Source organism: Equus asinus, chromosome 15, assembly GCF_041296235.1.
Source record: "Equus asinus isolate D_3611 breed Donkey chromosome 15, EquAss-T2T_v2, whole genome shotgun sequence".
Lineage (NCBI taxonomy): Eukaryota > Metazoa > Chordata > Mammalia > Perissodactyla > Equidae > Equus > Equus asinus.
Genome location: NC_091804.1, coordinates 50,966,564 through 50,994,432, shown reverse-complemented (window position 1 = coordinate 50,994,432; position 27,869 = coordinate 50,966,564). Strand labels below are relative to the sequence as shown.

Below are 27,869 nucleotides of genomic sequence, written 5' to 3'. Positions count from 1 at the left end.
CTATCCTCAGGCTTGCTGGTATTCATATTTCCCCTCCCCCACCTTCAGCCTGTCCCCAGGCCCTGCCTGGCAGTGCCTTCCGCCCCCACCAGGCTGGGCCACTTACTGCCAGCCTCAATGATTTGGTCCACCTTCCAACCAGCATCCAGAATGATTGTTTTGGGACACAAATGTGGCCATGTCACTCCTCCGTCTAAAACCCTCTGTGCCCCCCACTGCCTGCAGATAGAGTTCCCTTGTGGTCTCCTCCCAGTGCAGCTGTGCCAGCCCTCCAGCCTCACCCCCTCCCCCGCTTCACCCACTCTGGCACCTCACAGTTCTCCCACCAGCCTCACTTGCACGGTCCTCTACCCCAACCCCAGACCCCATCACCTTTAGAGGCACAGCTCAGAGGACATCTCTTCAGGAAGCCTGACCTGACCCCATCAAGGTTGTCCCGTCACAGAGAAGCCTCTGACATGACAAAGAGCATTTCCAGAAAGGAACTGCTTGGGGCTGAGACCCACTTGTCCCTGGATCCTCAGAGACTTCCCCCCAACACGGGAGGTGGCAAATATGTTGAATGAGCCATGTGTAGCGCTGTCACCAAGCCTGCGGCCCTACCACTGGGCCTTCTTTGAGTGTGTCCAGGTGATTCTTTAGGAAGGGTGCTGAGGCATCTGGGCTGGGGTGGGACATCCCGGGGTCACCCCACTAAGCCAACTGTCCCCTCTGCTCTGCAGCAGTCTCAGAAATAGCCACTGGGGGTCAGTGTTGGGCTGCATTGCACAGAACCGGCCCAGCCTGGCACAGGCCGGGGACTCTGCCCGTCTACCCCACCCCTGGGGAAAATGGCTGCCCCTCGTTGGTAGGGGAGAGCTGTTCTGGCAGGAAGAGGGGGGCTTCAAGGTGCTGCATCTCCGCGGCGGAGCTGCACTTCTCGAGCCAGTGGCTGGCCGCTCAGTTTCCCAGTTCCCTGTGCAGGCTGATGATCTCCCTACACACTGCCTCCAGGGAGCCCTCTATCCCTGCAGCCTGCAGCTCACAGCCCCTTGTCAGCCCCCTGTCCCACTCACAGACGATGTGAGGCCAGCGTTTGCTCCAAGTGTCCATCCGAGCTGCCAGAGCCCCAGGCTGAAGCCCCAGACCACGTCCAGAGCAGCATGGGCAGGGGGGGCCCCTTCCAACATCGATGCCCACTGGGCCTGATCTGCGCAGGCACCGCGCACAGACCTGGGCCCACATCATCTCAACCTAATCCTCTCTACACTGTGAATGAGGCAGGAAAATTATGATCTCAATTTGACAAATGGGGAAATGGAAGCTCAGAGACATTGGATACCCCCATCCTGGATCTCACAGCAAGGAAGAGCTAGACCTCTACTCCTGACCATCACCTGGAGGTGTGGACAGAGACCTCAGGCAGGACCCGTCTCCACGGCATGAGCCGCTGGCCCTGAGGGTCTCCTCCACCCCTGGGAAGGAAGCAGGGGATCTGAGTTTACAGCTGCACTGGCACTTGCCTACAGAAGGCCAGGCTCCTGAGGGAGGCCAGGGGCTTGGCACTAGAGCCAACCCCTAGCTGTTCCCCCGTAGACGCTGCTGATGGCAACAGCTCTGCTGGACGCTAAGGTATCCTGTTGCTACAGGATTGCAGGACAGGCCAGGGAAGCCCCCCGCAAAGCCTCTTGTCCTTACCCACAAAGAGGTAATGGCAACACTGCTCCTGTGTGTCATGGCACTGCCAGGGCCTGGCACAGAACAGACACTCACACCAGGAGGAGACGGACAAGAGAGTTGGCACAGATGCCTCGGCCTGGTTGGGTGGAGATAGGGAGACAAGGGGTCATCTTCTGACTGAACCCAGGCCTGGCCCTCTGGGCCACATCAGGCAGCCTTCTCTTGGGAGGCAGTGTTCTCTCGTGTCCGCCCAGGCAGCCTCCCTGGTAAATGGGCAGGATATCGCCTTCCAGGGCCCCCAGTCATGCCTGGCCTCCTTCCCAGCACTCTGCCCACTCTGTGAGGCCTCCCCCAGCCCAGGCAGGGCCCTCCCCAACCCCCACGTGCTGCCCCGTGCTCCTCCCACACAGAGCACCTGACCGCTCCCAGCATCAGGGCCCGCAGGGCCCGCAGGGCCCTCAGAGTGGTGCCAACCAAGCAGGACCCGTTCACTGGCCAGAGGCTGCAAAGAAGGTGTGGGCTGGGGGCAGAGCCCTTGGGGAAGGCGCCCAGAGCTCTGATCCCTGTGGAACAGCCTCGGGAGGTGCAAATGAGACTCAGAGGAAGGAACACGTGCCGCTGCCACGTGCAGACCGGAGGCGGGACACGGAGGTGCATCAGCAAGTCACATGTGCGAGCATCAGCCTGAGGCTGAGCAAACAGCACAGGGTGTGTAAACATGACATGTGTGGGCAAGATGCTGTGAACACAGGGCGTGAAATACACGCATGTTCACCAACACCCGCGCTATAGGGATGTGTGCAGCAGCGTGTGACCATGGGGCTCGCGCTTGCCCCAACCACCTTCCACATCACTGATGTGCCCCCAGCCAGAGACGGTCCCTGGCCAGTGCTCAGACTTCCCCAGCAGAGGGGCAATCTCTCAGTGACCAGTCCGGACAGCCCCCCGCAACCATCTGTCAGGACAGAACACTGTGCAATCTGGAATTAACCAGGGGAAGTCCACACACATGTGCTGAGATCTGTGCACACGCGAGACGGCGTGTGGCGGGTTCTAGGTTCAGGGCACAAGGTGGCCAGAGCTTCTGAAGCAAGCTCAGGCCAAGCTCTGTCCTCTGAGGCGAGAGGGACAGGAGTGAGCAAGGCCAGAGACCCCTTGCCCAACAGGGCCCATCATCAGGCCCTAGCAGCTGCTGGCTCAGTCTGCCCTCCCTTGCCCAGGAACTGCCAAGGGGGACTGGCCTTGCTCCAACCTTCACGCTCCTGCATCGTCTGCCCATGGACAGAGAGCTTAGTCTGAGGTCAACTGGTCTGGCCTCTGGAGCATCCAGACCCAGCCAGTCCTTTGGAGGAGGATGGCTGCCCACACTCCCCAGGCCCAGAAACCACCGAGCAGTGTGGGCAAGAGCCCATGTGGACGGGCAAGCACTGCCCACCTCCAGGGTCATCGCAAGAGCGGAGACCTTGTCTGAGTCCCGACTCCGCGAGAGTTGATTTGAGCACAAATCAGCCTTACCCGTCCACCAACCTTTGGTAAGAATTCACAGACTGACCAGGAAGCCATGCTCATGGACGGCTCCCTCCTGGGCCCATCTCTGGTCCAGGGAACTCTACCCTTGCAGGTACAGGCGGAAGGTGTCAAGGTACATACACACTCCCCCCACCCACATGTGTGTGTTCACAGACAAGCCCATGACCCTTCCCACTTGAGGCAGACAGGTACCTGCCTGCCCCCTGTCCTGTCCACGCTCCCTAAGTGACCACAGAGGATCCGGCAGGGGACAGGGAGAGGCCTTTCCCCACCCCCTCACACCCACAAACACGTCCTGTGCCTCAAACTCAGGGTGGGGACGCCTCCTCAGTGAAGCCCCCTCTAGACCAGGAAGGCGTGCTCCGGGGGCTGGAGCCTGGGCAGGAAGGAGGGGCAGCAGCCGCACCCCCGCCCTGCCAGCCTTCCTCCAGGGGTCTGTGAAGGGAGGCAGCAAGCTCTCCCGGCATTGACTCAAACGACCCTCCCAGGCAGGGAAGGACCTGGGCGCCAGACAGCCATCCCACCTCCTTTCCCACGCTTGCATTCTAAGTCACGCTGGAAGCTTCTGTGCTGTAGCCTGGGGGAGACGGGAGTGCACATGGCCGTGGCTACGCAGGCGTTACACCCCGAGGAAGCCCTGAGAGCAACAGGCTGAGCCCCAGCCCAGGCTGCTCCTCAAACCCTGCTCCTGAGGGCCTGGGGCAGGGTTGGTGCTGCGCGCATGGCCAGCTGGACTCCAGACGCCATCCTGACCTCTGACCCCCTGCCTCAACAGACCTCCAGGGCAGGGTTCCCGCAAGGCCCCTCCTTCAGCCTCCTGGGCCCCCTGCTCCCCCCACCCCTCACCCCACAGACCCTCTTGGCCTGAGGACCAGGCAGGTCCATCCTTCCCTGCTGAAAACTCTCAGAGGCCCCTCCCCCAAGCTCCTCCCCTGGTGGCCCCTCTCTCCCCCTCGGCTCCTCCCACCGCGGCCCTTTGCCCCCCAGCACACTTGCAAGGCCTGTCCCACCTCCCTGGGGTTTCAGCAAGGATGGTCCCACTGAAGACGGACAGGTCACCAGCACGGCCGGGGCCCCTCGCTGGCTTCTCTGCAGCCTCCACATCCTGGGCCACCCCTTGCAGTGCACTGGGCATTGGAGTTTATTTTATTTCCTGCCTTCCCCACCGAGGGGTCAGCCCCATGAAGCAGGAGGGTTCCTTGTTGGCGGCTGTGCTCCTGGGCAAATGCTTGTGGTGCAGATGAATGACTCGGCCTAGGGTTGGGATATTTGAGAGCTGGCTGAGGAAAAGCCCCTGTGGGCCCCAGTCTGGCTGCCCCAGGCCTGTCCCACCCACTGTGAGCCCAGGGCCCCCCTCCCACCTGGCACAGGAAGGTCAGGAACTGCCAGGATCCCTCAGGCCTGTCTATAACCAATCTACAAATGAAAATTGGGGTGAGTTTATTCTGAGCCAAATGTGAGGACCATATAGCCCGGGGCCTTCCTTCCCCAAAGAAGGAAGGGAACCAAAGAGGTGGGGTGTACAGAGTGGTTATATACCCTCAAAGAGCATGTTTCACATGATCGAAATGTCCCTTTTACAATAGTCACCAGACTGCTTTGTCGGCACAGCGATTGATGGACACAGCAGGGTGACAGGTCTGCTGTCTTGAGCTGAGTGGTCACAGCAATCAGTCCCCAGCCTAGGGAGAGATGCTTGTCCTTAAAGAAATGTCAATGTGGGGGAAGCTACACATTTATCTTAAGGGCATTTGTTCTTGTCTTTGGGACAAAGCAAATGCTCAAAGAAGATATACAACGCATGCTCAACGCCACACGGACTGGCGCCCATGTTCCACACGGACTAGCACCCTTGCCAGACATGGACCTGTGCCCATGCCCCACATGGATCCACACCTCTGATCCACACGGACCCACACCCCTGCCCGACACAGACCCGTACCCATGCCCCACATGGATCTACACCCCTGCCCCACACGGATCCACACCCCTGCCCCACACAGACCTGTGCCCATGCCCCACATGGATCCACACCCCTGCTCCACACAGACCCACACCCCTGCCCCACACGGACCTGTGCCCATGCCCCACATGGATCCACACCCCTGCTCCACACAGACCCACACCCCTGCCCGACACAGACCCGTACCCATGCCCCACATGGATCTACACCCCTGCCCCACACGGATCCACACCCCTGCCCCACACGGACCTGTGCCCATGCCCCACATGGATCCACACCCCTGCTCCACACGGACCCAGACCCCTGCCCCACACAGACCCGTGCCCATGCCCCACACGGACCCTCACCCCTGCTCGACACGGACCCGTACCCATGCCCCACATGGATCTACACCCCTGCCCCACACGGATCCACACCCCTGCCCCACACGGACCTGTGCCCATGCCCCACATGGATCCACACCCCTGCTCCACACGGACCCAGACCCCTGCCCCACACAGACCCGTGCCCATGCCCCACACGGACCCTCACCCCTGCTCGACACGGACCCGTACCCATGCCCCACACGAATCTACACCACTGCCCCACACGGATCCACACCCCTGCTCCACATGGACCCATGCCCATGCCCCACACGGATCCACACCCCTGCCCCACACGGACCCGCACTGTACTGTTGTCGCTCCACCCCAGCCCCTTGAGACGCCAGCAGAGCCTTTGCCCCTCTCCTCCCCTCTGCACACCACAGCCTGGAAGGGCCTCACAGGCTGATTTGAACTGGCAAATCATCTGAGAATAGAAATCATTTCCAAAAAATGACACTCACAATGCCCAGCCCATGGGCCAAAGAAGCTGCCCCACTGTGCTGCGAGGGCCAGGAGAGGGGGGACTGGGCCACCACGGCCGTGGTGTGGCAGTGGAGCCATGATGATACGCCTCTGTGGGTCGGGGGCATCTGAGAGGTGCCAGCTCCCCAGGGCCCTGAGCCCGTCAGCAAGTGTGCCAGGAACTACGCACGCACGCCTGGTGCCCCGTCCTCAGCCTCACAGCCCCTTAACCCCCGTCCCACTTCAGATGTGACAGGCTGGATGGGAGGCCAGGCCGGCCCCCAGGGCAGACTCAGGAGAGTAGAGCACAGGTCTGGGAGGAGCCCGGAGTCACAGACTCAGCAAGACACTGGCGGGATGAAGAGGGGACACCAGACTTGTGGCTGGCCTCAGAGGAAGCAGGGACATGGTGGGAAACCCCACAGGAGGGCTCCTGTACTTCCTGTACATGGCTGCTCCCCCTCCAGGGGCTTGAGAGAAGAGCCCCTCCAGAACAGCCAACTCTGCAGAAAGTCTGGGGTGGCATCTGGTGTCCCACAAGCTGGGGCAGAGAGCAGAAGGGTGCAAGGGTCCCTTCTGGGGTGTGGCCTGCTGTGAAGGACACCCACCCTAGGCCTGGTCCTTGGGGCTGCCAGGGGAGTGGGGTGGGTCACCCTCGAGGTAGCCTGTTAGATGAAAGCTCAGCCCTGGTGGGACGGTTGGAGCCCCTGGCTGAGGCTTGCAGCCTGGGGACACGGAGCCACAGCTCTAGTGAAAGAAGCAGGTGAGGGGGTGACGGCTGTGAGCAGCCACGTCCCCCCAGACCAGAGCACAGAGCTCCGATGCAGAGACCATGCTGAAAGACTGCTGGACAGGGCCGGCACTGCCGTCAGCCGCAGCGTTGTCTGCAAAAGCGGCACCAGAGACAGCCCAGCAGTCCATGAATGGAATGAGGTAAGTCAGGCACGTGCGGCCGAGCAGAACTGAGAGACCATGGCAAAGTGAAGCCTCAGCACAAAGCGGCACATGCTCTCACCCTGTGCAGGTACCTGGGCAAGTGGCCAGTGAAGCAGGCAGCTTAGGGAAGGCCCAGGAGCTGGTGAGAGTGACTGCCTTCCCTCAGCAGCCTCCAGCCACTTGCGTGATTTTGCACATGTACGTGTTCCTCTTTTAGCACAAAAAAAATAGGAAATTGGGTTGTCTGTGAGCAACAAGTTCTGCTTCCACACGAAGGCACACAGACCCAGCCAGGGACCCACACAGACCCCTCAGACACAGGTCCAGAGCTCGCCACTGACACTCCACGCACACAGACACAGTGCAGGTACACACACACATGCACGCATCCACACGCACAGCGTCAGGCATAACACCGACCAAGACACCCCGTACACAGATAAGGGTGCCCGGGTCTGTGGAGACCCTCAGACAGAGGTATGAATATGCTCAATGGGGCCCATAGACCCGGGAGAGCCCAGAAGCCCCTGCACCAGAAGCCCTCCTGACACACGTGCAGACAGGCACATGCACCAGGGCCTCCCGCTGGAGAGTGGGCCCAGGCAAGTGAACACCACAGAGACCTGGGGATGACAGCAGGTACCCACAGCTCCCGCCCCCTCTTCCTACCAGGGCTCCACGTCAGCCAGCAGGACCCGCCTCCCACCCTCACAGTGCATCAGTGCTGCTGACAGGCTGGAGACCTGGCAGAAAGCCAGCTCTGCTGAGGCTGCCGACAGGTCAGGTCCTAAAAGTCCATCTGTGGGGGCCACATCACCCCCTCTGCCCCTGCCACCGCCTGGGCTGGACACCACACGCTCACCAATGTGAACTTCTGGACAAGTGTCACCGGACAGGTCAGTCAGGAGAAGAGCAGGTGGCCATGCAGGGGGTGTGCAGTGTGACCGGGAGGGCAGGAGCTCCAGGACTCCAGGATTCAAAGGGAGCCAGGGATATGCCTGGGAGGCACATTTTTTAGGGGACTGACTTGATTCTAGGTAGATGTGCCTGGGGGGGGTGGCCGGGACAAGGGCTAGAGTGGGCAGATGAAGATGCAAGTCCCCTCTTCCCAGAAGGGTGGTCAGCAGCTACTCTCTGCAGGGGGAGGCGAACTTGGGGAAAGAAAGTGACCAGCCAAAAGCGCTGCCCAGGAGGAGGCCCCTACGTACCCCACCAGGCTCTCTCTGGCCACTGGACAGGAGTGGACAGAGACCCTGTGTGTCCTCGATCCTGCCAAAGAGCCCACAGCCTCTGTCAGAGAACTTGAGGCAGCTGCTGTTCTAAGCTGACAGCCAGATCCCAAGCTTTCTGGTTGTTTCTTTCTCAGAATCCAGCCCAAGGAAGCCCCTGCCTGAACCCCTAACTCCGAGGCACCTCCCACTGCCCAGGGCATGAATCATTCTCGGCCCCACCTCATGATGCAGGCTGCTGGACCCGAGCCCCTCGGCAGCAGAGGCTCCCCCTCTGGGAGCCTCTCTGGGGACAACGGCACCAGCCACAACGTCACCTTCCCTGAGCCACCGCCGGTCCTCTACGTGCTCCTGCCAGCAGTGTACTCTGTGATCTGTGCCGTGGGGCTGACGGGCAACACAGCCGTCATCTACGTGATCCTCAGGGCGCCCAAGATGAAGACAGTGACCAATGTGTTCATCCTGAACCTGGCCATCGCAGATGACCTCTTCACGCTGGTGCTGCCCGTCAACATCGCTGAGCACCTGCTGCAGCGCTGGCCCTTTGGGGAGCTGCTCTGCAAGCTAGTGCTGGCCATCGACCACTACAACATCTTCTCCAGTGTCTACTTCCTGGCGGCCATGAGCGTAGACCGTTACCTGGTGGTGCTGGCCACAGCACGGTCCCACCGCATGCCCCAGCGCACCCTCCGGGGGGCGAAGGTCACCAGCCTGTGCATCTGGCTCGCCGTCACTGTCATGGTGCTGCCCTACTTCGCCTTCGCCGGCGTCCACAGCAACGAGCTGCAGGTCACGAGCTGTGGGCTGAGCTTCCCTCGGCCTGAGCGGGCCTGGCTCAAGGCCAGCCGCGTCTACACGCTGGTGGTGGGCTTCATGGTGCCCATGTGCACCCTCTGTGCACTCTATGCAGATCTGCTGCGTCGGCTGCACGCCCTGCGGCTCCACTCCGGAGCCAAGGCTCTGGGCAAGGCCAAGCGGAAGGTGACCGTCCTGGTCCTGGCTGTGCTAGCCGTGGGCCTGCTCTGCTGGACGCCCTTCCACCTGGCCTCCATCGTGGCCCTGACCACAGACCTCCCTCAGACGTCACTGGTCATTGGCATCTCCTATGCCATCACCAGCCTCAGCTACACCAGCTCCTGCCTCAACCCTTTCCTCTACGCCTTTCTGGACAACAGCTTCCGCAAGAGCTTCCGCACTACGTTCCGGTGCCCAGGGGCCTGAGCACCCCTCCCACCAGGGCCTTGGCGGGTCTGCGGGAAAAGGGCTGTCCCTTTCAAGGAACATCCCGCCTATTCCCCTCCCAGCACTGTTTTCTCCATGCAGGAAGACAAAAACTGATACAGGTTGGTCACCAAACCTGCAGAGGTGCCATGGGCCCATCCCTTCCCACGTCTCTGCCTCCTGGACAGCCCCTGGGTGGACAGGTGCGGGGCTGCAGGTCCTGGCCCAACCCTGCCTTTCTGACCCAGGCCAAAGGTCCTGGCACAAGAGACATCTGACTCAGGTCACCACAGAAAGATGGACCGGTGGACAGCCTGCCTAGACAGCTCCCTGACCACAGTGGTCTGGGGAGAGAGGAACCTGAATGGTGAGCTCATCTGGGGCCAGCGCCACACTCCACCCTCAAGATTCCAGGCTCCTTCCAAGACAGGGCTTCCCTGGGGCAGCAAAGCCAGTCCCTGCAGAAGCCAAAGATGCTGCGCCAAAAGAGCCAGGAAACACACACTCAAGGCCTGCTGCGCGGGTGACATTTCACCAGGGCGCCTGTGCCCCCGCCTGCCCCATGCCATGGCTCAGGTCTCCTCGAGTCCCCCAGTGCTGTGGGCCATGCCCCTTTGTGCGCTCTGTGAGATGGCCTACGGCCCACTCATGTTCTAGTATAGGACCCGGGGCCCTTCTGCCAGGACCTCTGACCCCACAGTCTAGAGAGAGCAGTGGTCACTTGGACCCCTTCCTCGCCAGGGTGTGGGGCCAGAGGGAGTCCACACTGAAACTCTGAGGGCTGGGTGGGGACACTGAGGGGCTGGCTGCTCAGAGACTGTTTTCTGCCAGGTGGGAGGGGTGGGGTCCCTGAAGACTGCCTTGGTAGTCCTCAGCCAGGCTCCCCGCTCTAGGCTTCGTGGCTCCCAGCTGCTTACACGCCTGGTGCTCCAGCCTTGCTGTTCTGTGAGTCACCCAGCAGCTCCCAATAACCCTTCTCAGCACAGATGCCCTGGGGCTCAGTCGTCATGACAGAGCTTGATGAGTCTGTTAAGCTAGCATGAAGGACCCACCCACCACTCACCACCCGGGGAGGTGGCCCAGGGTGCATGATGGCCTCCCCCGGCCCTCCATACATTCCCACTTCCCCGTGGAGGAGCTAGCGGCTTCCTCACTGTGCTGCAGTCATACCTCGCAAGCAGCAGCCGCAATCACGGTATCAGCGCTCATCCTGTGCCCTGAGAGCTCCTCGAGGAGACAGGCTGAGCCTCCCGACTCCCCGTCTAGGGCCACAGTGGTGGCAGAGCAGGTGCGTGGTGTGGACGAGCAAATGAACCGGCACAGCACTAACACAGGCAGGGCTGTGTCATGAGAAGCCTCCAACAGTGCCAGAGCAAGAGACTCCTGGGCCAGTCTCCTGTGTAGACTCCCATGCCACCCTAGTCTGCCCCCGGGCCTCAGCAGAACATCCAAAGCAGAGAAGGAGCCAACCAAGTCTCCTCAGAAGACCCCAGACCCTTCATTTCCTTGGGTAGTTCCTGACCCCATCCACAGCCCAGCAGTGGGAGTAACGTCTTCCACCAGGAGCACCGTGGTGGGGATCAAGGCAGATCAGGCACTGCCAGGAGGTCCACAGCCCCCGCCCCATCCCCACATCCTATAGCAGAGAGGGTCCTCAAGCAGGGGCCACAAGACCCCAAGGACAGAGAGCCAAGGGCCAGCCAAGATGGAGGGCAGAGGAGAGCCCTCACAAGTGTCCTGCCCAAGTGAGCTGCTGGAGGGACCCTGGCTGTCTCCTCACACGCCATCGTGACCTCCTGAGACAGAGTGGGCACGAGGAGAAGTTCCCCGTGCTCTGACTCCTGGCCCCAGGGAGGACCTGGTCCTCCCCTTCGGGTCCCCAAATCTCACCGCCATTGCCTGGACCCTGGCCCAGCACCACCATGCCCAGGCCCTCAGCAAGGCCTCCACAGGCCACAACATCCCTGGATGTGGCAGGTGGCCCACAGCTTCCCTGAGGTGGAGCTGGACGCTGACACCTCCCCACGGCCCTGGCCTTCCTCCCAAAACTTTTCAAGGAAGGTTCAGCCATCCATTTTGCACAGGTGGGGAAACCGAGGCTCAGAGAAGTCGGGAGACTTGACCAAGCCCAGCGGCTGATGGGGGCAGAGGAGTGGGTGGAGGTGGGACACAGTGGGGGAGTGGTGGGGCGCAGTGGGGCGGAGGTGGGGTGCAGTGGAGCACAGTGGGGTGGAGGTGAGGGCACAGTGGGGTGGAGGTGGGGGCACAGTGGGGTGGAGGTGGGGGCGCAGTGGGGTGGAGGTGGGGGCGCAGTGGGGTGGAGGTGGAGGCGCAGTGGGGTGCAGTGGAACACAGTGGGGTGGAGGTGAGGGCACAGTGGGGTGGAGGTGGGGGCACAGTGGGGGCAGAGGTGGGGTGCAGTGGGGTGGAGGCGGGGGCACAGTGGGGCGGAGGTGGTTCAAATCCTGGGTGCGGACATGGCACTGCTCATCAAACCACGCTGAGGCAGCGTCCCACATGCCACAACTAGAAGGACCCACAACAAAGAATATACAACTATGTACTGGGGGGCTTTGGGGAGAAAAATGAAAAAATAAAATCTTTAAAAAAAAAATACTCCTCTTGGATCCACTCAAGGAAGAGAGAAGGGCTGGAGGTCTGCTGTGACTTCATGGGGCAAAGAGCCCCGGGACCCACGTGGGAAGGGTGCCCCCCCGGATCCGCAAGGAGCCTCGTGCTGCAGGTACAGGAGTTGGTTGTTTAGGGAGAAACTGTGAATGCTGAAGAAAAGGGAACAGCCCCCAGCCTCTCATGAACCGTCGCACCAGTCCCAAAGTAGGAGCCTCCCAGGGACCCTCTGCCAAGGACAGAGCCTGGTCAGGTAGAGAGTGCCAGGCGGACTCACCAACTGACCCCCACATGCCAGTGCCCACCCAGCCCGAGTCAGAAACACCTTGGTGAGGAGAGTGCCCTGGCCAGTGGGCAGGGGTTTCTTACGACCCCTTCATGACCCCTGGAGACAGGTTAAGGGTTGGTTACGTGTTGGGAAATCATACTTGTCACATGCACTACTACATGAAGATACATGTTACACGGGCACAAATTCATAAATCTTTCAGCCGTGGCAAGAAACGGCCGCCAAGTCTTCAGAGCCTTGCTCTGCAGGCAGCACGGGGAGGCCCATCCTCCCGGGACGCACCCGAGGGGCCAGGGCCCCTGAAGCAGAGCCAGCCCAGAGCCACCGTTCTGTTCTCTGCAGGTGCGCCAGGGCGCCTGGCCTAAGTCTGCAGCTCAGCCCACAGGCGAAGGCAGAACAGTCTTTCGGTGTCACAGGTGTGTCAGTAGTGTGTCTGCAGGAAGAGTGTGTAAGGTCTCCAACGTGCAGCTTCCATCTGCAGACCGGGGAGGGCACTTCTGCCAGTGACCACAGCAGGAATACCCCTGCAGTCCCCACAGCCCAGAGAGTCCCTACAGTTTGGCTCCAGCAGGCCCTGCCAAGCCCCAGCGCTCACACCAGCTCTGCACGTGAACCCTGCCTCCAATTTGGCACCGTTTGAGATGAGTCCTGACAGCAGGAAGCTCAGGCCTCCCCCACAGACGCCTGGAGGCTTGTAAATGAAGCAGGGGGTCAGTTACTGGGGTGCAGAGCAGAAGCTGTCCTGAGCCCCACTCTTCCAAGGCCACTAGGACCCAAACAGGGCACAGGCTTCTGCCAGCTGCACAGCCGTTGACCTCTGATTTCAAGGAAAGGTGAGACGGTGAGGGAGAGCCCCCAGATGGAGCATGACAGAGCCCTCCTCAGCACTAACAGCTGAGACCAGGCACACGGGGCCACTTCGTGTACGACTTAGCAGCCTGCAGTGGTCACGCAGCCCCCACTCCGCCCCGTCCATCTTCCTGAGCCACCTCCGCACGCCTGGACGGCTGCGTCTGCAGATAACTCATTGCGCTTCTGGATGGAAGAGTCTCACTGAGAAGCCTATGAGGGGAAGCGGGAGTAGGGGACGAGGAAGCAGCAGCAGCATGAGGCACGAGCGAGTCCTATCAGCAGCTTCGTGCTCAGGGCGAGTCCCACTGCCCAGAGACGCCTGCTGGCTCTCCAGGCAGTGCCAAACGGGTCCGGCTGCCCCAAGATGCTACAGGGCTCCATGCAGACAGCACACAGCACAAGGGGCATGCAGGACTACACACGCTGCTGTTGCACCTCCAGGTGAGTGCCCACTGGAGCATGCAGGGCGCAGCAGGGGAGAGGCCCAGGAAGCACGGGAGGGTCAGCATGGGCTCTGGCCAGTCACGCTCACTGCTGAGTCCTTGCATGCCCTCCCCACCCTGCACCAGGAAGGCAGCTTTAGTCTGAGCTGACCGGGTCCACGGAGGCAGCCTTAATGCTCTGACCTGTCCCATAATGTCACTAGGCCCCATGGGGCCACAGGGAAGCTCACTGAGGCTGGAGGGGCTCAGGGCTCAGGTGGTGCGTCAGCCTAGAGCGCAGTGACCTGGGTGAGCTCCGTGTTGGGTGTTGACGGGCTCTGCGGGCTGACAGGAGCCATGGGCAGGTCCACGCCTAGTCATGCAGGCCGCGGGACTGTCTCAGAGGTCTTGCAGGCAAGGGCCACATCCTTGGCAATGCTGCGCACACGGTCAGACACCTGCATCTCCCGGCGCAGGGCAGATGCACAGCAGAACTTGCGGAAGCAGGCCTTGAAGTTCTCGTCCAGGAAGGCATAGAGGATGGGGTTGAGGCAGCTGTTGACGTAGCCAAGTGCGGTGCAGAAACGCAGGATGGCCACTGTGGCCTCACTGCCCGGCTGCACGCCCAGCCCTTGGACCAGCACGAACACCTGGACAGGGGTCCAGCAGCCCACAAACACAGCCACCACCACCAGCACCAGCCGCGTGATGCGCCGCAGGTTCCGGTCCTTCTCGCGGGAGCCGGACAGCAGGCGGACGCCACGCAGCCGTCGAATCATGAGGCTATAGCAGACAGAGATGATGAGCACAGGGATGATGAAGGAGAAGAGGAAGATGCAGATGGCAAACACGGGGCCCCAGTAGTCCTGTGGGGTGGGGATCTCCACCAGACACTCAATCTCTGCGGGGAGAGAAGTGGGGTCAGGGCAGGTGGGCGGGGAGCATGGTGCTGGGGAGGGCCCACCCCACTGACCTTCATCCTCGACCTGTGCAGAGCCCATGATGGCTACAGGGACGCCGACGACGGAGGCCAGGGCCCAGATGGCCACATTGACAGCCTGGGCCTTGCTGGACGTCCGGACATCGAGGGCACGGATGGGGTGGCAGATGGCTACATAGCGGTCCACACTCATGGCGGTCAGTGTGAAGGTGCTGGTGAACATGTTGTAATAGTCGATGGCAATGACCGTCTTGCACAGGGCATTCCCAAACGGCCAGAAGCCGAGGAGGACATCTGTGCCCTGGAAGGGCAGTGTGAGTAGCACCAGGGTGTCAGCCAGGGCCAGGTTGAAGATGTAGATGTTGGTAGCTGTTTTCATCTTGGTGTGTCTGCAGAGAGGACGGCGAAAAGGACAGCTTCCTCAGCCACCGTGGCTGGACCTGGCAGCAAAGGGCAAGCGGCCCTTCCTGTTGGCCACCAGGAGGGGCACGCACTCTGAGACCCTTGGTAAAACGCAGGCTCCAGGCCCAGCCCAAGGGCATGGGGCCTGGGGCAAACATTTTAACAAGCCCTTCAAGTACTTCAAGCACACGTGTGAGTTCCGAACCCAAAGACTGGTCTGTTTTAGAAAAGTCGGGTCGGGCAGCAGAGCTCACACCTGACTCTGCAGGGGAGTGAAGGGGTAGGAATCGTCAGAGAAGGAGCCTACCCTCCTCCCTTTCAACTCTCCGCCAAGACCCTTTGTGGACTGAAAGGCTGGCCCTGCAGCTGCCAGAGGCTTTCAAGGGCTCCAGAGTCTATAAGAGTACGTCAGAGGGCTTCAGTCCACACTGTCATCTAGCGATGGAGAGAGGAAACGATGACAGGGGTGGGAGGGGTGCTAATGGGGTCGGGTTGTACCTAAGCACCTGGAACAGGGTTTGGAAAATTATGGGTGCTTAATAAGTATTTGTTGAATGAATTAACAGTTGTGATAGTGGCTATGGTGGTGGTGGTCATAGACACGGTGATGACAGTGGCAGCACCAGAAGTGACAATGTTCCATGTCAACTAAGCTGCCATGAAGGAACCTGGGGTTTAGTTCTGCCTCTTAGAGAGGGGTTAAGAATAAGCATGAAGAAGACTTCCTGATGATCAAATAACAACAACAAAAATGATGATGGCAGACACCTGCACCAAGCTCTTCACATGGGTTTTATCTCACTTAAGAGTCCAAAAATGCTATTTTGATCCCCATTCTTTGCAGGAGGACATACAGACTCAGAGGATCTAACTGGCCTTCTCAAGGCCACGGAGCTGGTGAAAAGCAGAGACAGTCAAGAGAGCCAGAAGACCAGCTGCAGATGGGAGAAAATATTTGCCAAAGAAACATCTGATACAGGACTGCTATTCAGAATACAGCAAGGACTCTTACTACTCAACAAAAAGAAAAGAGACAACCCAGTTAAAAAATGGGCCAAAGCCCTGAACAGACCCCTCACCACAGAAGATACACAGACAGCAAATAAGCACATAAAAAGACACTCCACATCATATGTCATTAAGGAATGCAAAGTAAAGCAACAGTGAGACACCACTACATATCTATTAGAATGGCCAAAACCTGGAACACTGACACCAAATGCCGGCGAGGATGTGGAGCAACAGGAACTCTCATTTTTTGCTGGTGGAAATGCAAGATGATACAGCCACCTTGGAAGACAGTTTGGCAGTCTCTTACAAAACTAAACCTATTCTTACTATTTGATCTAGCAATCATGCTCCTTGGTATTTACCCAAAGGTGTTGAAAACTTATGTCCACACAAAACCTGAACACAGATGTTTACAATAGCTTTATCCATAATTGCCAAAACTTGGAGGCAGGGGCAGGCCCCTTGGCCTAGGGTTAAGTTCGGCACGCTCCACTTCAGTGGCCCAGATTCAGATCCTGGGTGAGGACCTACACCACTCCTTGGCAGCCATGCTGTGGTGGCAACCCACATATAAAATAGAAGAAGACTAGCACAGATATTAGCTCAGGGCAAATCTTTCTCAGCAAAAAAAAAGAAAAGAATAGAAAACCTTGGAGGCAACCAAGATGTCCTTCAGTAGGTGGATGGATAAATAAATTGTGGTCCATTCAGATAATGGAATATTACTCAGCGCTTAAAAAAAAAAAAGAGCTGTCAAGCCATGAAAAGACGTGGAGGAACCTTAAATGAGTATCACTAAGTGAAAGAAGCCAATCTGAAAAGGCTACATACTGCATGATTCCAACTATAAGATATTCTGGAAAAGGGAAAACTATAGAGACAATAAAAAGATGAGAGGTTGCCTGGGAGTAGCGGGAGGGATGAAGGTGGAGCAGAGGATGGTTAGGGCAGCAAAACTACTCTGTGTGATACTATAAGGATGGATGCACGTCCTCGAACATTTGTCCAAAGCCACAGAATGTACAACAGCAAGAGTGGACCCTTCTGTAAACGATGGACTCTGGGTGATTCTGATGTGTAACGTGGGTTCTTCAGCTGTGACAAATGCACCATCAGGTGGGGGATGTTGATATGGAGGAGGCTATGATGTGTGGGGCAGAGGGTATATGGGAAATCTCTGTACCTGCCTCTCAGTTTTGCTGTGAACCTAAAACTGCTCTTGAAAAAATAAAGTCTTTAGAAAGGAGCAGGGCTTGGAACTGGGTGTTTCTAAATCCTGAGGGAGCCCAGCCCAGCCCACCGGCTCAGAGCACACCGTGCTGCTTCTCGGGCCAGTGCAGTCACAACAGCTCCTGTGCACCACTCTCTCTCTGGGGGCCGCTTGTGGGCAAGACAACCTTCCTTGTCTCCTGTAATCCAGGATGTAACTCTGGGAGTCGTGAGGCCCCAGTGCAGGGAGAAGCAGAGGGGAGCACTCACAGAGGATGGACAGCACCCTCCAGACGGCTCAATTCTCACCCACAACACACCCTCCAGCCAAGAAGGGGCATGTGAGTCCAGAACCCTGTGGGTCAGCTGCTCCTCCCAGCCCCTTCTCTGAGCATGCACACTACACACACCATGCACACATACATGTGCAGTGTGCATATACATACACAGGCACATGCACATATCCATGTGCACACGTGCACACACAAGCACATCCCCATACCTCCCACACACTGCCCCCATGCTGTCCTCCACTCTGCCCCTACACTGTCCCCCTACACTGTCATTCCACCCTGTCCACCATGCTGTCTTCAAGCTGTCCCCACACTTGCTCCACACTGTTCCCCACACTGGCCCCCACGCTGTCCCCCTATGATGTCAACCCCTCCAGCAGCCTGCCCTCCCCTCTTGGCCCCACAAGCTTTCCCATTCTGAGCACTAACAGACGCTGGAGTCAGCCCAGACACCAGCAGTGAACACGGAGTCCTGGAGCTGGAGGGAAGGCGTTTCTGGTGCCTGCCAGCACCAGCCCTGCAATGGGCTGACAAGAGCGGCCTCTCGGGGTTGCTGTGGGACCCATGAGATCCTCACGCGGCGGCTTGACTGGGAGCCTGGCCCACGGCTCAGACCAGGAAGCATCATCTGTCAGGAGTCAGGATGGTGCTCTGTCTGGGACAGAGCTGCACACCCCTCCCCAACCCCAACTGGGGGGGCAGGGCTGGTCCCCTCCTCTCCCTCTCCCCCTAGTCAGGGGCCCCCACCCCGAGGAGCTGAGTATCCAGGGCCTCAGGATCGACCCTGCCCCGTGACAGGACAACCAGGAATTGAATGGGGAAGCAGGAAATTCCTGGGGAGCAGCCCGTGCCTGTTTCCCCTCTGCAGCTGTGTGGGACTCACCAGTCGGGGAGCTCAGCAGGGCCCAGCCTACCTGAGGATGACATACATGACGAGGCAGTTCCCCAGCAGCCCCCCGATGCACACAGCCAGGTAGAGCCCCAGGATGGTGACCTTGAGCCCGAGGGGCAGGAAGGCGCCATGGCTGGCGTTGAGCAGCAGGTGGGGGGGCAGCAGGCTGTGGTTGGGGCTCAGGAGGGACAGGTTGCCCTGCAGGTGGCTGCCGTAGAGGACCTCCCAGAATGGGGCAGGGAAGAGGGACTCCATGCTGCCACCCTGCTTGCGAAGCCACTCAGTACCTGGGAGGGCACAGGGACATGTGACCGCAGACCCAACACCCACCCAGCCAAGGCCTCCAAGCACAGTGTGCACAGCCCAGCAGGCATATGGACCCCCCAGGGGCAGCCACAGACAGAGGCATACACACACACACAAGGACACACAAAGCACAGAGATGTGCCTGTATATGCATGGACACGCAGGCACACATGAGTACACACACAGGAACACAAGAGACGTGTATGTACAGACAGGGACACACAAACACAGAGGCACGTGTGCACACACAGGGACACAGTCTCATCTGCCTTGCTCCTACATGGGACGCGTGGATGTAGTTACCCAGCGGGACATGTGTCCACCCACAGGGACTCAGGGACACACAGCCACCCGTGTGCTCACAGGCACAGGGACACACAGGTGCACACACACACGCCCGCACTCACACAGATACCCAAACCTGCCCTCATGCACACACAAGCACAAAAGGGGTCAAGACATGCCCAGAAACACCTGGGACACAGAACACAGGGCGGCCAAGCACACAGCCTCCGCCTGCCCCTCTGCAGTCCTGCCAGGAGCTGCAGGCCATCTGCAGGTCACCCCCACACCCGACCCCAGCAGCTCAAGTCTTACCTCAGCAACCTCTGGGGAGCTGGGGTGGTAGAGACCCTAACCCTCGGCTGGCTGGCAGAACAGGGCTGGGAGCCCCCGCCTGCCCGAGCACCAGGGCCAGGTCTGGATGGGCCGCGGCAGCAGCGGCAGCTGCTCCTTCTCAGTAGACGCCAGACCAGGCGCAGCAGCCTAGCGCAGAGCTGGGGGAGGGGGAGGAGGCTGCAGCTCCAGAAGGGGAGGGGCCACGCAAGCTGGAGGAGGGGGCACAGGGAAGAGGTCACCAGGCCCCACGCTGGATGGAGACACACGCAAAGACCAGGGCACACACCTAGTGATGAACGACAGAGAGGCTCAGATCCACAGAGCCTAGACAGAGACTGGCTGGGATGCAGTGACAAAGAGGCACACAGGAGCTCAGACACGTGGACAGACACATACACAAGGACACACCGGGACTCAGGGAGAGGCACATGGGGACTCACAAAGACATGGACACAGACAGAACAGACACACAGGACAGAAACTCGGGGAGACACACACAAGACACACAGACATGGGGCCACGTCTCCCACGCAGAGACACGGCCTTGGACGGACTCACACCAGCCTTAGTTGGCATTCCATGCCCAGAACAGTGCCCCTCAGCCAGGTCCAGGGGGAGTTGAACCACAGTGGGCCAGCAGGTGGGTGGACACGTGGCAGTGCTCCTGCCCGGCCAGCCCTAAGCAGATCACAGCCTTGTTGTAACAAGAGGATGCCCGGATTCTGCTGGCACCCTACATGCCTACTGTGTACCTTGCATGCCTACTGTGCACCACGTCCATCATGAACATGAGCTCATCCATCCCCACTGCATCTGGCCATTGCCATCAGCATCACCTTTGTGCAGACAAGAGCACTAAGTTTCAGAGGTGTGAAGCCATCTGTCAAAATGGCAGAGACAGGATTCGAATTCAGGTTTGTCTGTCACCAAGACACACCAAGGGTGTCTCTGCCACAGCTGGGTCCCAGAGCAACATCTGAGTATCATTCCCTCACAGCCTGGGCCCCCAGCACCCACACAGCTGAAGAGCTCCCATTGACCTGCCTCCTTCCCAGCACTGGGGTCAGATGCCATGTGTGTGACCCCTGAGTTGAGTCACCAGCCCCACTCAGCCTTGGGTCATTGTTCCTGCATGGGCTCTACCCACACAACCCAGACCCTGCTCTGAGCAGCCGTCTCCAAGGATGGGGACCTGGTTGCTAGGCAACTAGGAGCAGTGTCGCTAGGATACCTGGCGAATCAGGAGAGGATGGAGCAGGCAGATGCCCCAGGACTCAGCATCTCAAGCTGTCCTCCAGGACTTCTTCACTACAGCCGACTCAGGAACACGTGTGGAGACACAGGGCATGTCCACAGAGACATTCAGGACATGCAGGGACACACAGACTCACATGCCTGCACACACCAAAGATGCCCCAACAGGCACATGGGTAGACACACAGACATGGGTATGCGCTCAGAAATGCACACACACTCAAAGGGACGCATAAACATGTGCACACAGATGCACATCACACCAAGGCACACATGAGGCATGTGCGTAGACACAAGAACAGGAAACACACAGATCAGGGCCCTCGGACACCCAGGGAGCAGACACTTGCACCACCTCTGCAGACGAGGCTCAAAGCACCTCCCGCTGATCGCAGGGGCCCAGCAGCGGCAGGATCCCAGGGAGCCGTGGCCCCCAGCAGCCCCCGAGCTGGGCTCCCCAAGGCCCAAGCAGCCAACCTCAGTCCATCCTGCCCCAGCTACCTGTGCCCGCCGACCTGCTCACCAGCCAACAGAGCTGTTTCCTAACGGCCTATAGCTACCTCCTCGCCCAGCAGACCTCAGCCTGGGGAAGAGGATGGGCCATGAGGCTGCTCGGAGGCCGCGTGAGTTACGGCCTGAGAGCCCCATGAGGGCACATCCAACCCAGCCAGCACAAGGGCAGCAGGAAGCGGACACCTGGCCCCTCGCAGGGACAGTCTCAGCCGAAGGGCAGGCTCGGTCACCTGGCTGGTCACTCCTCGTGGGTGGCAGCAGCCCAGCCCTGGACCCTGGAGGGCCCTCACAAAGGGGGCTAACACCCAAAAGAAATCGTCTAGGCCTCTCCTGACCCCTGAGCTGCCAGGGTGAGACACAGAACATACGTCACACATGGACACATGGCACAGCAGGGGACACATGTTGTACAAGAGAGCATTTGGGTCAAAGCAAGTCAACTTCAAACACACGTCATATGCAGGCAAAACAGACACAGGGGCACCAGGGACAGCCCACGACACGCAGCTTACACGAATGACAGCACAGAACACACGTCCACAAATCACAGTTAAAGCCCCACCTGGGCTGCGCTCAGAGGTCAGAGGCATCTGGGGCAGGACCTGGGCCCAGGGTGATATTTGCACCCACAGCCTGCGGTAAACACACCTCACACTCGCATCCAAAGACTCACAGCCCGTAAAGGCCAGACAGCAGACTCGAGCGCTGGCCCCACGGTCTGGGGCAGGCTCGCTGTCTGCTCCCCTCCCTCTCTGCATGCTTCCCCACCCCCAGGCTGGGCACGGGAACCAAAGCATCATTGCTGGCAGCCTCACACTGAACAGCCGTCCCCTGGGGATTTCAGTCACCAGGCCGTACTCGGCCACTTGTGCTGTCAAAAAAGTGAAAGGATTTTAATAATTCTAAGTTTCATCATAATAAACTAATTTGCTCTTATGATTTCAACCTCATAATATTTATATACAGTAACAAGAGAATTGAGTCATAGATTTTCAATATAGTGTTAAATTTTGTAGCCATTCAATAAAGCTTATTAATTTTATTTTGAAGTTTATTTTCAGGCTTTGGCGCCAATCAACACGCTTTTAGATCTCAGCGTTTCCATTGGCCCTTGAAAAACACGAATCCTGGACACAGAAACAGATGGAAGACACCTGCCTGGTGGGTGTCTCGCAGTTGCTGGGCCCTAGACACACGGGGAACACCTCCCTTCCCAGTGCAACCGCAGGTGTATGGAGAAGCAGGAAGAGGCCATGCTCAGGAATGTGAGCTCTGTGGGCACCAAGCCCTCCAGGAATCAGGGAGGAAGGGAGCATCAAAGTTTTTCAATCCTACAAAAATAGCGGGCAAGTCACAAGTCCCTTCTTGCAGGAGAAGGTGCCCCCACTCCCCTGTTACCCCACTTCACCACCAGAAGCCAGCAAGCCACTCCCCTCCTGTTTGCCCCCTGACCTGGACCCCAGGAGGCTGAGACCCCAGGGGCCCAGCTCCCTGTCTCAGAGAACTCGCCATGCGGGAGCACAGAGTGAGGGCCAGAGGCGGCACCAACCTGGGCTGCTTGTATCTAGGAGGCCTGTCTGGAGGAGGTGACCTGCTGGTCAGTCTTCCTAAGCCCTCATTGCTTCTTCCGGGGCCCAGAGAACTTTGTCTTCAACAAAGCCCCAGGTTGGTGCTGAATCTCAAGGCCCAGGCCACACCCTAAAGGCACATGCAGAGTTGGGGGGGCAGCATCCAAGGAACGGCCATGAAAAGTCTTGGGGGCTGGAAGGGTGGTAGTCACTCTGTGGAGCTGGGGGATGGTGCCGGCTTGGGAATAGAGAGGCACAGAGACATCGCTCACTCTCTGACCAGGAGGCCAGAACGAGCTTTCAAAACAGTCAACAGCCTCCTGCAGAAAGGCCAGAACCTCAGCTGAGACCCCACCCCCAAAACCAAGACAGCACGACCTCAGGGCTCAGGTCCTGAACTCCCAAAAAGGCACCATCCATGGGCCCCTCACCCACGTCGGCCCTGGGGGCACATTCAAGAGTGAGGGGTAGAGTTATGTATGCACTGTGGAAGCCACCCACACGTTAACAAATTATGGATTGAATGCACTAATTTGGGCCGAATGTAAACTGTGGACTGCAAGCGTGAATTAATGAATTCTAGAATAAACTGTTGAGTTCATGAATAAATTATAGAATTAGTAAACTAAAAAGCGAATTAGTTATAAAATATTATGAAATTAATGAATACTCAGATGACGGAAATCTAGAACCCAGGACCCAGAGATTTAGGTTGAGTAAAACCGGGGTCTGGTCTGGTGGGATCCCTCGGGGCCCAAACTTGCCTTGGAAGAGGTGAGCGTCCAGAGTTCTGCTCCACTTTCCCCTTTCTGTGAACACCACTGGCTGTGGGAGGCCTCTTGGGCCATGCAGAGGGGAAAGGGGCTCAGCCACAAAGGTCTCCTCATAGCTGTGCCCCCTGCCCCAAAACTAGCCCTCGAAGACCTCTCCAGCCAGGAAGCTGGCCCCACAGCTCCCAGAAGAGTGCATTTGGGGCTCCCCAAAAAGCAAAGACAAGGACTCAGGCTGAAAAAGCCAGCGGTCACCTCCTCCACAGTCCTCGACCGCCCAGAGCAGCTGGGGTGAGCGACCGGGAGCCCTGGACTCCTGCTCTGCCCACGCCCCTCCGGAGGACAGCTCCGCCCCCCGTCGGGTTGGGGAGGGGCTGGCCTCCCGGTTGCCGGGCAACCGAGTCAACAAGCCCCAGAGAGTTGGCGGCGTGGAGTAGGAGGCTCAGACCCAAAAGGCATGAAGTATATGAAGCATGGGGTGTGGGGCCTGGAAGCCGGGTAGGGCAAGGGCCTGGCCCTCGACCCGGTAGCTAAGGATGGGGGCGGTGCGGGGGGCACGTTGCCAGCAGACACCCAGACTGTGGCTGTAGCCTCTGGCCCACAGTGGGCCAGGACCCGGCCCAGAGTCTGGGGTCTGGCTGCTGTGGGCTGGTTGGGGGAAGGGAGGAACCTGCAGGGCTGAACGCTCCTCAGGCTGTTCCCTCTCCCCACTCGAGGACCCTCCCCTCTATCACCTCCTCCCTGGGCTCTGCTCTTCCTTCTGCCATCTAGACCCAGCAGGGGACAAGCTAGGAGGATGGGGTCTCCCCTGCAGCAAGACGTCTGTCCATTAGGCTCTGAACCGCCCCCCCCACCACACACACACACACACACACACACGAGACCTCCCACAGTCACAGAGACTGACCTACACAGGAACACCCAGACACACACACACTCACAGATACACACAAACCTACACATATCTCCCAGAAGAGCATGAGTCCCAGGGTATAGTGAAGGCTCACCTCCTCCACCTGCAGCCCCTAAAGCAGAGGGGCCTGAGGCCAGTGTGGGGCAGACTACACCAGACCAGTCCCTGGGGTTCCCAGGGGGGTGGGAGGTTGCTGACTGACCGGTGACCCCAGACATGGGGGGCTGAAGCACAGTGAGGATCCCCAGCCTCACGGGAAAGGGTCCACCAAGCATCCCCCAGAGCAGGTTCACGTGGGTAAGGCCCGGGTAAGGCCTGAGGTCAACTCTGAGGTCTCAGCATTTTCTCAGTGGACAGAGAAACAGCCTGTGGGCAGGAAGAGAATTTCCTGAAACTCTGAGTGGATCCGAAAGTTCCAGCTGCCTGCAGAATTGAGTAGGTAGGCTGAGCTGATGAGGACCGGTGCTAGTTTGGGGCAAGTGTGACTGCGAGGAGTCTAGAGCGGCCGGAGCTGGGGGTGCACGGTGGGGCCAGGTCAGGCCAGAGGGGCAGGCAGCTGCCCAAGGGACACCGCTTGGGCACCAAAGGAAAGCCCTCTTCCCGGGGCAGGGCCGAGGATGCAGCCGCAGGAGAAGGATGCCGGGCTCAGGGTCCCGCAGGAGTGCACCAGGGGGACGTCCACGCCGGAGGCCCCCAAGCCCGGCTGGGCCCTAACGCTGGAGGGGCTGGCGGCCCTACGCCCCGAGCAGCGCCACCACCAGCTGCTCTTCGGTGATCTGCTTGAGGACGTGGGCGCGGCCGCCTCCATCTTCCCGCGCGAGTCGGTGGAGCTGGCGAACCGTATGCCCGACCCGCGCGCGTGGACGCAGTCGCTGGAGCTGCCCGCGGAGCGCCAGGACCGGCTCCTCGGCGTCCTCAAAGCAGCCGAGGCCCGCGGACGCATCCGCGCCTTGCGGCTGCGCTACACCCGCATGCGGGTGAGGCGAGGGGGCCGGAGGGAGGGGACGAGCAGGCGAGAAGGTTAGGGGGCAGGCCAGGAGGGGGAGACCGGCCTGGGCCCCCTGAGGCAAGGGGCGGGGCGGGGCGGGGTGGGGTGGGGTGGGGACGGATCAAACACGGGGCTAGAGGGTGAGGGGACCAGTTGGGATGCCCTGCGGGAGGGGGCGGGGTGGAGGCCGATAGCGTGTGGGGGTACGACCCGCCTGGTGCTCTGCGGGAGGGGGCGGGGCGGGGCGGGGCGGGGCAGAGCGTCGCGGAGGCTCAGAAACGCCCCGACCCCGGGATCCGCAGGCGGAGGAGATCTCCCTCCTCATTCTGCAGCAGAAGTCCGCGCGCGCCGCCATCAGGCTGGAGCTGTTCCTGCCGCCGCAGCTGAAGCCCACGCGGATTCGGGACCCGCTGGACCGTCAAGAGGTGCCTGCAAGCCCGGGAGGGGGCGGAGAGGGGGCCCCGCCCGCCTCCCCGCCACCTGGTCCCAGCCCTTCTCCCCGCAGCGGAGGCGCGTGGAGACCATCCTGGAGGAGAAAGTCGATGGCAGCATCTTCCCGCGTTGACGGTGACCCCACAGCACGCGAACGCGCCCCACCTTCACACATAAAGTTCTCGTTCTCCAGGTGCCCCCTGGTCTTTCCGCTCCCCCTCTCCAGGTCCACGGAGAAGGAAGGGGGGAGTGTGGCTGCTGCCTCCCCCACATCGGATGCCACAGACATCTGGGTACACAGCGTGGGGCTCCCCCAACAAAGTAGGAAGGTGCAAGTGGACAGGTGTCAGATTATCAGGGGACAGAGACACTCCTAATCTCCCAGATACAGGTCTGCCCCCATCAGGCAACCTAGTGCCCTCTGAGTCCCTGAGGGCCCCCAGTCTGGGGGGGACAGGAGGAACCTGGCTGGGCAACAGTCACACCCCCAGAAGTAACGGCAGCCTTGGGGAGAAAGTGGGGCCTAAGTGGAACCCCAGATGTCAGGTCATCCCATCAGGGGATCAGAGAGGAGGATGACGTCCTGGGCAGGGGTTAACTGCACCAGCCAGAGCTGGCCTTTGGAGGGTCAGCCTTGGGCGGGAGGTCCTCCAGAGGGCTGAGGGGCTGGGCGAGGCAGGCCCCTAGTGCTCCAGACAGAAAATCACCCTCTGGTTTTCCTTTCCATTCTGAATGGCCTCCTCTGCTCCCCTCACGCCCCCTTACCCGCCCACCACACACACACCCTCACGCACACATTCACACACAGGACAGGAAGGAAACTACCCCTGCCCCATTCTGACACACGCCCATCCTGCACACCCTCTGGGCTCTGAAAAGCCTCCCAAGTTTCTGGACAGAATTTACTCTTCTCCTTGAGACAGGCTCTTTGTGGAGTCTGGAACTTCTTTAGGCCACCTCTGCCTTTTCCTCCCTCCCAGCCCATCCCAGCCACTGGCTGCAGAGGGGGGTCTGCAGGAGGGACTCAAACGAGCCCTCTCCCTGCCAGGGGCTCCTGCTGAGTCCACCGGCAGAGAACTGATCAGGGAGAGGTGCGCTCTTTACCGGCAGAGGGCAGAGCTGGGTTCTGACTAGGAATCCTGCTGCGTGACAGCCAGTGCCCCTCCCTAACCTGGCTCAGGACAGGACAGAGCCCCATGGGGACCTGGGCCCTCGGAGCCCTCAGCAAGCCCTTTTCCCCTGCACTTGACCCTTCACCCTTTCTGAGCTGTTGCTGCCCTTGGCCTTGATACAAGCCCAGAACTGTGTATGGAGGTGGAGTCTGTGGCAGTTCCAGGAGGGTGGGGAGAGCTATGTATGGGGGGGGGGGGGGCGGGTTAGAAGGGAGGGGGAGGAAAGAGGAACAGGGTGAGAGAAGGTGTCCGTGGGCAGAGGACAGAGAGATAGGGAATGGGCGGCAGTCTCCCCATCCAGGAGTGACGGCCACTGAACCCTGATGTGCACAGGATGGCAGCCAGCCCTGGCTCCCTGGCCAAGCCCCTGCAGTCTGGACCCCAGCGTTCTGTCTCTTGGGGAAGTACTGAGTGCTTGGGATGGTGTGATCTGCTTAGTAAAAGCTCATTTTATTTCATCGCTTCTCTGAACATCTATTTCTTCCTCTTTAAAATGGAGGTCTCTGGGCCAGCCCCGTGGCCAAGTGGTTAAATTTGCGTGCTCCGCTTTGGCGGCCCAGGGTTTTGCCAGTTCGGATACTGGGCGAGGACATGGCACTGCTCATCAAGCCATGCTGAGGCAGCGTCCCACGTGCCACAACTAGAAGGACCCACAACTGAAAATATATAACTATGTACCAGGGGGCTTTGGGGAGAAAAAGAAAAAATAAAATCTTCAAAATGGAGGTCTCATGCCTCTCGCTTGGCGCCATGCCCCACATAGTGAGAGCTCCATAAGAGGGGTCACCATGTATCAGGGAGGCACACAAGGACAGACGGACAAGACAAGTGCACAGAGCCCTGAGGAGAAGGCCAGCACAAGGTGGGCTCACAGACTGCTCTGCACCAGACACAGAGCTGGCACATGCGGTGTCTCTGATCCTCACACCGGGAGTGGTCCCTAGGTCTGCAGAGGAGACCAGGGAGAGGGGCCGAGGACCCTTCTGCAGGGCCTAGAGGAAGTTTCTGCTATGGGACAGCAACGCATGTGGG

The 27,869-nt window shown here is 59.5% G+C and overlaps 3 protein-coding genes across 11 annotated transcripts; 2 read left to right on the top strand and 1 right to left on the bottom strand.

The window, feature by feature from the left end:
* Positions 1-5,820: 5,820 nt before the first annotated feature.
* On the top strand, positions 5,821-11,553 carry NPBWR2 (neuropeptides B and W receptor 2). Its single transcript, XM_044748405.2, has one exon. The coding sequence runs from the start codon at positions 8,346-8,348 to the stop codon at positions 9,363-9,365; it is 1,020 nt and encodes a 339-aa protein (XP_044604340.1). The 5' UTR covers positions 5,821-8,345; the 3' UTR covers positions 9,366-11,553.
* Positions 11,554-11,987: 434 nt separating this feature from the next.
* Positions 11,988-24,520, bottom strand: OPRL1 (opioid related nociceptin receptor 1). 5 transcript variants are annotated; one of them, XM_070486335.1, is made up of 4 exons: positions 24,340-24,520; positions 18,326-18,590; positions 14,530-14,885; positions 11,989-14,457 (listed from the first exon to the last, which is right to left on the bottom strand). In XM_070486335.1, the coding sequence occupies exons 1-4, from the start codon at positions 24,518-24,520 to the stop codon at positions 13,934-13,936; spliced, it is 1,326 nt and encodes a 441-aa protein (XP_070342436.1). In that variant the 3' UTR covers positions 11,989-13,933. The 5 variants fall into 5 exon arrangements, with proteins under 5 accessions (XP_070342437.1, XP_044604409.1, XP_044604408.1 ...); XM_014849047.3 differs by lacking the exon at positions 24,340-24,520 and adding an exon at positions 19,207-19,362 and having other exon boundaries at positions 11,992-14,457; XM_070486336.1 differs by lacking the exons at positions 18,326-18,590; positions 24,340-24,520 and adding an exon at positions 19,207-19,340 and having other exon boundaries at positions 11,988-14,457.
* Positions 23,725-27,556, top strand: LKAAEAR1 (LKAAEAR motif containing 1). Of its 5 annotated transcripts, none has more exons than XM_070486341.1 (5): positions 23,725-23,830; positions 24,596-24,684; positions 24,855-25,265; positions 25,536-25,658; positions 25,739-27,556. In XM_070486341.1, exons 3-5 carry the CDS (start codon positions 24,863-24,865, stop codon positions 25,840-25,842), a joined length of 630 nt encoding a protein of 209 aa, XP_070342442.1. In that variant the 5' UTR covers positions 23,725-23,830; positions 24,596-24,684; positions 24,855-24,862; the 3' UTR covers positions 25,843-27,556. The 5 variants fall into 5 exon arrangements, with proteins under 5 accessions (XP_070342442.1, XP_070342441.1, XP_070342439.1 ...); XM_014849049.3 differs by having other exon boundaries at positions 23,728-23,830; positions 24,855-25,222; positions 25,739-25,946; XM_070486340.1 differs by having other exon boundaries at positions 23,726-23,830; positions 24,596-24,680; positions 24,855-25,222; positions 25,536-27,010.
* The last annotated feature ends 313 nt before the right edge of the window (positions 27,557-27,869 follow it).